The sequence below is a fragment of the Neoarius graeffei genome, chromosome 15, assembly GCF_027579695.1.
Source record: "Neoarius graeffei isolate fNeoGra1 chromosome 15, fNeoGra1.pri, whole genome shotgun sequence".
In the NCBI taxonomy this organism is placed as follows: Eukaryota; Metazoa; Chordata; class Actinopteri; order Siluriformes; family Ariidae; genus Neoarius; species Neoarius graeffei.
In genome coordinates, this window is record NC_083583.1 from 56,062,981 (window position 1) to 56,073,338 (window position 10,358).

General features: G+C 43.7%; 1 protein-coding gene across 1 annotated transcript in view; it reads right to left on the reverse strand.

The window, feature by feature from the left end:
• The window catches only part of grin3bb (glutamate receptor, ionotropic, N-methyl-D-aspartate 3Bb), a 149,079-nt gene extending 139,816 nt beyond the window's left edge, over positions 1-9,263 (reverse strand). Inside the window, 1 exon segment of the mRNA XM_060941675.1 lies at positions 8,775-9,263. Within this exon segment, the coding sequence (XP_060797658.1) occupies positions 8,775-9,263 (489 nt within the window).
• Between the last annotated feature and the right edge of the window lie 1,095 nt (positions 9,264-10,358).

The window sequence follows — 10,358 nt, forward strand, 5'->3', positions numbered from 1 at the left end:
TTTGATTAAATTCATTGATTTTTTTCCCCTCAGCATTCCTCTACGAACCATAAATATATGCCAAAAATATTCATTGACCTTCCGATTGGTAGCTTGTTCTTCTGCAATATGAATAAAGATGATAAATCGATGAGGGCAGTGTTTCTCAATTCTGGTCATGGAGTCTCCTTGAACTGCAGATCTGCAGAGCTGAGTGTTTTTCTTGTTAGAATATAGTTATGATGTACTTAAAACGATACCAGGTTTGCTGGAGGCAGGAAACGTAGTAAATGTGCGATGGGTTCATCAGTATTGAAAAACACCACATTCGAAAAAAAAAAACCCCAGAACATTACAAAATCCAGTCACACTCCAAGAAAAGTCTCCAGCTTAAAGATTCTTCACATTTGTTACATTTCTTCCCTTTGAACGTGTGAGCAGGTACAAGCTCACATCCACATTCCTCCATCTCAGAACTACATTCCTTTTCTAATAGTTTAAATATATATATATATATATACATTCGTCACCAAAGAATATGCTTTAAGACAAATAACTGAAAAGGCTGGGACCTTAAAGGATTAAAGATTCTACCTGAAACCGCTTACACTGCTAAACTTCGACGGAAGCCTTTTCCTTTTCTCAGGATGTATGACCAAATCTGAGTACCATCATAGTTTTTTTGTTTCTTATTCACTTTTTTTTAATGTACATCATGCACAATACAGTGCTCGGCGTAAATGAGTGCACCCCCTTTGAAAAGTAACATTTATCTCAATGAACACAAACAATTTCCAAAATGTTGAAAAGACAAAGTTTAATATAACATCTGTTTAACTTATAACGTGAAAGTAAGGTTAATAATATAACTTAGACTATACATTTTTTCAGTTTTACTCAAATTACGGTGGTGCAAAAATGAGTACACCCCACAACAAAAACTACTACATGTAGTACTTTGTATGGCCTCCATGATTTTTAATGACAGCACCAAGTCTTCTAGGCATGGAATGAACAAGCTGGCGACATTTTGCAACATCAATCTTTTTCCATTCTTCAACAATGACCTCTTTTAGTGACTGGATGCTGGATGGAGAGTGATGCTCAACTTGTCTCTTCAGAATTCCCCATAGGTGTTCGATTGGGTTCAGATCAGGAGACAGACTCGGCCACTGAATCACTTTCACCCTGTTCTTCTTCAGAAATCCAACAGTGGCCTTAGATGTGTGTTTAGTCATGTTGGAAAAGTGCACGACGACCAAGGGCACGGGGTGATGGTAGCATCTTCTCTTTCAGTATAGAGCAATACATCTGTGAATTCATGATGCCGTCAATGAAATGCAGCTCCCCGACACCAGCAGCACTCATGCAGCCCCACATAAGGACACTGCCACCACCATGTTTCACTGTAGGCACCATGCAGTTTTCTTTGCATTCTTCACCTTTGTGACGCCATACAGTTTTGAAGCCATCAGTTCCAAAAACATTTATCTTGGTCTCATCACTCCAGAGTATAGAGTCCCAGTAGTCTTCATCTTTGTCAGCATGGGCCCTGGCAAACTCTAGGCGGGCTTTTTTGTGCCTGGGCTTTAGGAGAGGCTTCTTTCGTGGACGGCATCCATGCATGCCATTCCTCTGCAGTGTATGCTGTATTGTGTCACAGGAAATAGTCACCCCAGTTTGGCTTTCTACTTCTTTAGGTAACTGCAGTGAACTTGCATGCCGATTTTTTTTCAACCCTTCTCATCAGAAGACGCTCCTGTCGAGGTGTTAACTTCCGTGGACGACCTGGACGTCTCTGTGAGATGGTTGCAGTTCCATCTTTCTTAAATGTTTGTACCACTTTTGCTACAGTATTCTGACTGATAAGTAAAGCTTTGCTGATCTTCTTGTAGCCTTCACCTTTGTGGTGTAAAGAAATTATTTTCTTTGGGGAATTCTGAAGAGACAAGTTGAGCATCACTCTCCATCCAGCATCCAGTCACTAAAAGAGCTCATTGTTGAAGAATGGAAAAAGATTGGTGTTGCAAAATGTCGCCAGCTTGTTCATTCCATGCCTAGAAGACTTGGTGCTGCCATTAAAAATCATGGAGGCCATACAAAGTACTAGATGTAGTAGTTTTTGTTGTGTGGTGCACTCATTTTTGCACCACCCTAAATTGAGTAAAACTGAAAAATGTGTAATCTAAGTTTATATTACTAACCTTACTTTCACGTTATAAGTTAAACAGATGTTATATTAAACTTTGTCTTGTCAACATTTTGGAAATTGTTTGTGTTTATTGAGATATTGTTTAAAAGGTTACTTTTCAAAGGGGGTGCACTCATTTACGCTCAGCACTGTATACCATTTCATGGTGCTTGCTCAATTTTCGATAGCCTGTACATGTTATGAAAATGCTGTTCACAACCTTGTCATGTAATATGATATATAAGAAGATAGCTGCTGACCAAAGCTAACCTTACACAACAAAAACCTTGCTTTGAAAACCAGCTGCTGATGCACTCGGACTGATCCGGGGCAAGCATTGTTACGGAAAAAAAAGGAGCACCATCTTTACAATACAGTAAAGTAACCCCATTTGCCCTCTACTGAATTCACATCCCTGTTACTTTCCCACTGAGATTTATGGCTTGACCTTAATGCTGCTGTGTCCGAGGAAACTACACACTCTGGGTCAGTGCTTCAAGACACACACTGTCAGAACCTACGGGCACAATTTATATGTTTCTGAATCAATGTTGCTTTTTGCTATGTAGAAAAATAATGAAGGAATCATAATGAGCTCAAATACAGGCCTATAGAATAATATCTAATATTCAAATTGTGGGGGCGGCACGGTGGTGTAGTGGTTAGCGCTGTCGCCTCACACCAAGAAGGTCCGGGGTCGAGCCCCGTGGCTGGCAAGGGCCTTTCTGTGTGGAGTTTGCATGTTCTCCCCGTGTCCGCGTGGGTTTCCTCCGGGTGCTCCGGTTTCCCCCACAGTCCAAAGACATGCAGGTTAGGTTAACTGGTGACTCTAAATTGACCGTAGGTGTGAATGTGAGTGTGAATGGTTGTCTGTGTCTATGTGTCAGCCCTGTGATGACCTGGCGACTTGTCCAGGGTGTACCCCACCTTTCGCCCGTAGTCAGCTGGGATAGGCTCCAGCTTGCCTGCGACCCTGTAGAAGGATAAAGCGGCTACAGATAATGAGATGAGATTCAAATTGTGTAAGGACTCACCAGAAAATCTTCTTCTTTGTTCCCATCATATTAATAATTATTAATTAATTATTAATAAATAATTAATAATAATTAATTATAGTTTAATTAATAATAATTAATTATAGCCTTTTTCTCTCAAATAGATTATCATTCTTTTTTTTGTACTTCTTTGTAAATTAATACTATTTTTGTAAGTGTACAAATATTACAAGGTATATATAAAACATCCAAATCTTTATGACTAATTATATTTTATATTATTCATGGCGGGCGGCACGGTGGTGTAGTGGTTAGCGCTGTCGCCTCACAGCAAGAAGGTCCTGGGTTCGAGCCCCGTGGCCGGCGAGGGCCTTTCTGTGCGGAGTTTGCATGTTCTCCCCGTGTCCGCGTGGGTTTCCTCCGGGTGCTCGGGTTTCCCCCACAGTCCAAAGACATGCAGGTTAGGTTAACTGGTGACTCTAAATTGACCGTAGGTGTGAATGTGAGTGTGAATGGTTGTCTGTGTCTATGTGTCAGCCCTGTGATGACCTGGCGACTTGTCCAGGGTGTACCCCGCCTTTCGCCCGTAGTCAGCTGGGATAGGCTCCAGCTTGCTTGTGACCCTGTAGAAGGATAAAGCGGCTAGGGATAATGTGATGTGATGTGATTATTCATGGCAGGTTTATGTATAGATTGCTGTATTTCTCGTTTTTTTTTTTTTTTTTTGGTACACTGTGCCTGAGCACACTAAAGTCAGGGGTTCTTCAGGTTTCCCTCAGGGAGAACCCTTAAAGGTTCGATGTAAATTTCTACAACACTGTTTATTTATTTATTTATATTATGGTCAGGTTACAGGGTGGCACGGTGGTGTAGTGGTTAGCACTGTCACCTCACAGCAAGAAGGTCCTGGGTTCAAGCCCAACAGCAAACGAGGGCCTTTCTGTGTGGAGTTTGCATGTTCTCCCCGTGTCTGCGTGGGTTTCCTCCAGGTGCTCTGGTTTCCCCCGCAGTCCAAAGACATGCAGGTTAGGTTACTTGGTGGCTCTAAACTGACCATAGATGTGAATAGTTGCTTGTCTCTATGTGTTAGCCCTGTGATGACCTGGCAACTTGTCCAGGGTGTACCCCACCTCTCACCCATAGTCATCTAGGATAGGCTCCAGCTTGCCTGTGACCCTGTAGAACAGGATAATCAGCTACAGATAATGGCTGGATGGATGGATGGATGGACGGATGGCCAGGTTACCTGCCCAAACTGATAACCACATCATCAGTTTTTCTTTGGCTAATCAGACACAAGGTACACCACCACACTTGCCAGAGCACTTGGGGGTTAGGCGCCTTGCTCAAGGGCACTTCAGCCAATCCTGTTGGTCTAGGGAATCAAACTAGCGACCTTTTGGTCCCAAAGCTGTTTCTCTAACCTGTGGTGTCCCCCTAGAGTTGTGCTGCAACAACACTGTTTCCCTCTCGCAAAGGTACCAAGTACAAACTTTGTTGGAAGCTAAGAACCATTAATTATCCAAAGAACCCACAAGCAACTTTTTTTATTTTTCTCAGAGTCTAGAATATTAAAATCATTAACATGTGGATGAAAGAAAGATGGAACTTAGCCTGTGTCATTCACCATGATTGGTAATCTATATTCCTGCTCCATCCTCTCCACCCCGGAGATTGTCATCTCCCTGGGGGACATCTCTAGGTGTCCTTCACTCAGTACGAAGAACCTAGGGGTCGCCTGGCCCCTCCTCCTCTCTGCTCCTGCCCAGCCCGCTCAAGACTGCTGTCTGTCCTGGTTCCCTGTTGGTGGAATGACCTTCCCATTGAGGTCAGAACTGCCCACCTTCAAGTGCAGACTGAAGACTCACCTCTTCAGGTTGCACCTCTGCCCTTATTTTCTGCCCACTGTATAACCGTGTTTCAGCCTTGACCAACCCAGGCTGTGTACTGTCTAGCCTGGGCTTAGCTGTTTTGAGTTCTTTAGTTATACTTTATATGGTTGGTTTGTTTCCTTGGCTGGTTACAGTGCCTTGCAAAAGTATTTATACCCCTTGAACTTTTTCACATTTTTCCACCTTACAACCACGAACTTAAAAGTTTTTTTTTATTGAGATTTTATGTCATAGACCAACACAGAGTAGCACATAATTGTGAAGTGAAACGAAAATGATAAATGGTCTTCAAAATTTTAAACAAATAAAAATCTGAAAAATGTGGTGTGCATTAGTATTCAGCCCCCCTGCGTCAATACTTTGTAGAGCCACCTTTTGCTGCAATTACAGCTGCAAGTCTTTTGTGGTATGTCTCGACCAGCTTTGCACATCTAGACACTGAAATTTTTGCCCATTCTTCTTTGCAAAATAGCTCAAGCTCAGCCAGATTGGATGGAGAGCGTCTGTGAACAGCAATTTTCAAGTCTTGCCACAGATGCTCAATGGGATTTAGGTCTGGACTTTGACTGGGCCATTCTAACACATGAATATTCTTTGATCTAAACCATTCCATTGTAGCTCTGGCTGTATGTTTAGGGTCATTGTCTTGCTGGAAGGTGAATCTCCTTCCCAGTCTCAAGTCTTTTGCAGCCTCCAACAGGTTTTCTTCCAGGATTGCCCTGTATTTAGCTCCATCCATCTTCCCATCAACTCTGACCAGCTTCCCTGTCCCTGCTGAAGAAAAGCATCCCCATAGCATGATGCTGCCACCACCATGTTTCACAGTGGGGATGGTGTGTGCAGGGTGATGAGCAGTGTTAGTTTTCTGCCACACATAGCGCTTTGCATTTAGGCCAAAATGTTCAACTTTGGTCTCATCTGACCAAAGCACCTTCTTCCACATGTTTGCTGTGTCCCCTACATGGCTTCTTATGCCTGTCTTTCAACAATGGCTTTCTTCTTGCCACTCTTCCAAAAAGGCCAGATTTGTGGAGCGTACGACTTATAGTTGTCCTGTGCACAGATTCTCCCACCTGAGCTGTGGATTTCTGCAGCTCCTCCAGAGTGATCATGGGCCTCTCGGCTGCTTCTCTGACCAGTGCTCTCCTTGCTCGCTCCGTCAGTTTAGGTTGACGGCCATGTCTTGGTAGGTTTGCAGTTGTGCCATACTTTTTCCATTTTTGAATGATGGATTGAACAGTGCTTCTTGAGATGTTCAGAGCTTGGGATATTTTTTATAACCTAACCCTGCTTTAAACTTCTCCAGAACTTTATCCCTGACCTGTCTGGTGAGTTCTTTGGTCTTCATGATGCTGTTTGTTCTTCAATGGTCTCTAACAAACCACTGAGGCCTTCACAGAACAAGTGTATTTATGCTGAGAGTAAATTACACACAATAGGACTCTATTAACTAATTAGATGACTTCTGAAGGCAATTGATTGCACTGGATTGTATTTAGAGGTATCAGAGTACAGGGGGCTGAATACTAATGCACACCACATTTTTCAGATTTTTATTTGTTTAAAATTTTGAAGACCATTTATCATTTTCGTTTCACTTCACAATTATGTGCTACTCTGTGTTGGTCTATGACATAAAACCTCAATAAAAAACTTTTAAGTTCGTGGTTGTAAGGTGGAAAAATGTGAAAAAGTTCAAGGGGTATGAATACTTTTGCAAGGCACTGTAAATATTGATACTTGAACAGATTATTACACTAGGTATTGCTGTCACTTGTTCAGTTGGCACAAGAACTTTCTCATCTAGAAGTTCAGCACTTCATTTACCTGACTTTTGCACTCGTTGTACATCGCTCTGGATAAGAGCGTCTGCTAAATGCCTGTAACGTACTGTAATGTAATGCAATTCAAAATTTCTGACTTTTGATACTAAAAAGGACAATAAAATGAACATTTTGGCTTTATAGCGAGGATTGGCATTGTTAACTTTGACACGTTACTCCAAAGTGCCTGCATTCTCCATGGATCTATTCTCAATATACATGAACATGAAATGAGAAATAAATCAGCATCATGTGACAGTCTTATTTATTTAGTGTATGTAGTAACTGGTCGGGGCGGCACGGTGGTGTCGGTGTAGTGGCTAAGCACTGTCGCCTCACAGCAAGAGGGTTCCGGGTTCAAACCTCATGGCCGATGGGGGCCTTTCTGTGCGAAGTTTGCATGTTCTCCCTGTGTCTGTGTGGGTTTCCTCTGCGTGCTCCGGTTTCCCTCACAGTCCAAAGACACGGTTAGGCTAACTGGCTACACTAAATTGCCCATAGGTGTGAATGTGTGTGTGAATGGTTAATGGCTGAGAGAAGAAAACCTCTATAATAATCCAGTAGAAAGTAACGGGAAACCACTACTGTAATTCCTCCCTAGAAACTTTGATGGCTGGAAGAAAAAGTGGCCACGTCACTGCAGTGAAATGCCAGATAGATAGTAAGTAACTGGTCAGTAGGGTACACCTCAGTAACACACTCCTCATAGAGCATAGGATCATATCCAGGTAAAAGTGCTCCAGCATCTCATGCACTTCTACACCGAGCAGCGGCTTCACTAGATCATACGGTAGCTCATCCCGTAACGGCATGAGAAAAGCCCTTTCAGAAGCTCTGAATTAAACGGCTTTTGCATTTTCAGACTGCAGTATAGTTCAAAGCTGCTGAACTGTCCACAAACACCGAACTCGACTCCAAAGTGGTTTTATTGAGAAGGATTAAAGAAATAAAATAATGCAGTACAAAAAAACCCCACACAGCAGTCTGTTATTTTGTGTGTGTGCGTGAACCAAAAAACAGTACAAAAGTGATTTTAATGAGCGGATATCAAACAAACAAATGTGGGGCCTTTCCCTGGAGCCAGCTGTACCGTAAGATTTACAGTGTGTGAGATTCTCCCCATTTTAATTTCTTTAAGTAGCTTGTGATGTAAGTGGTTTTGATGTACCGAGGCATGCCAGGTCCTGCAGTAGCTACACAATACAGCCAGTACAGGTGCAACACACAGAGCACCCAATACTTGGCTCTTGAAGAAATGATATTAAGTCTGCTGGGTCAATAAGGCAGCGCCAAATGAGAACAAGTCAAGGACAAGGCCATGCTGTGATTATAGCTATGTAAAGCACCTACCTAACAGCAGTCTAGAATAGATTGATGCAGGGGAGGGTTTTTTTTTCCTCCTCATCACAACATGCAACATTATCCATGTGCAAAAATAAATATCTGATGCTGCTAAGTCTTATCCAATAGCCTGTCGGGGATGTGGCTACATAACAGCTGGATGACGGATGCACAGCTGCAGACCTGATACGTACACAGGGTCAGCTTAGTTAGTGAAATACACACCGCCCTGTTTACGAAAGTTGAATATTTAGGGGAAATGCATGCATGCGTGCATGCATGAGTGCATGCATGAGTGCATGTACGCGCGCGCGCCTGGCAACAGTTGGCTCCAACTGGCGCGCAAACACACAGCGTTTTATAATAATAATAATAATAATAATAATAATAATAATAATAATAATAAACTTAGATTTTTATTATTATTATTATTTCCTAGGGCATGACCATACAAGGTCCTAATTCAGGACTGTTTTCAATTCGTGCAAAACATGCCCACTTCGTCTTTACGCATTTTGGCTGTGGAGCTGAAGGACAGCCGGAGACACTTTACCTGGGTGCTGAGCGGCTCTCCGTGCTCTATGATGCTCACGAAAGGGATTTCCAAAAACGACGACATAAATTCCACCTGCACGAGTTCGTCCTGGCTCTGGGGGAAAGCCAGCACTGCTGAGACCCCCTGCACCACTATGGACTGGCACACGCACCGGAAGAGCGACTCAGGGTCACCGTCGGCCGGCTCGCGCGCTACCACGTCCAGACTGAGGTTGTAGGGCAGGAAGTGGCTTCCGCTCTCGGCCATGGCACTGAGCGCACGGTCCAAGGCGGCTCGCACGCGCACGGGCCGCCGGGAAGGCAGGAGCACGCCAAGGCGCACGGTGTGACCGATTTGGGCGAGCACGCGGCACGGCTGCGGGTGCGAGTGGACCGGCACGATCATGCACTGGAGCATCGCCTGGTACAATCCTAAGGAGAAGAAGTACGCCAAGAGCCCGGGGCAGATCAAATTCATCCTGCTTCGCTCTCACGCGCAATGAGGCATGATCAAAAGATTGCATTGCTTGCCTCGTGTTGCGTTCCTTGTCCCTCTCTTTCCTTTTTTTCTTTTTTTTTTTTTTAAATCCTCTTTATTATTATAGCCTTTATTCTCAAGGAAAGGGATGTGCGCTGCTGGATGGAGTTGCGGCACGAATGTGTGAGATGCTCCGGCTCAGGAAAAGAAGGAGGGAGGAGGGACAGGGAGAGAGATGGGAAGGCGGAGAAGTCTCTCCAGACAGACACGGGACAGAGAGAAAAAATCCACAATCGGATGAATCTTTTTGGAACAGGAGTCAGTGTGCAGTGCAAGAGCCTGGCTACCAAGTGAACTTTAAATCCAGTCCTACCCAATGGCTTAAGAAGTCAAGTGAGACTAAAAAAAAAATTTTTTTTTCTTTGTACAAGGAGGAAAAAATAGCTAACATCTTATTAATTCTTATGTCTAATAAAAGGAGTCATTAAAAACGAATTATTAATAGGCTGTTTGATGATTGTTCCTGTCACGTGACCTGAGAAAAGGGTTAGTTTCTGAGATTAAAAAAAGAAAAAAAGCTGAAGCAGTTCTCTGGGACCTGAAGGCTCCAGGCAGAGCATTTTTTAACAGGTGGCCAGATTTGGTCACCTAGTCAATGCCAAACCAGCTTCACTGGGAGACCACATTTTAAACCAAGTTCTCATCTCATCTCATTATCTGTAGCCGCTTTATCCTGTTCTACAGGGTCGCAGGCAAGCTGGAGCCTATCCCAGCTGACTACGGGCGAAAGGCAGGGTACACCCTGGACAAGTCGCCAGGTCATCACAGGGCTGACACATAGACACAGACAACCATTCACACTCACGGTCAATTTAGAGTCACCAGTTAGCCTAACCTGCATGTCTTTGGACTGTGGGGGAAACCGGAGCACCCGGAGGAAACCCACACGGACACGGGGAGAACATGCAAACTCCGCACAGAAAGGCCCTCGCCGGCCACAGGGCTCGAACCCGGACCTTCTTGCTATGAGGCGACAGCGCTAACCACTACACCACTGTGCCACCCTTGGTTCAATCAGTTGCAATTAATTAACCAAGTACCATGTAAGTACAAGGAAAACGAAGA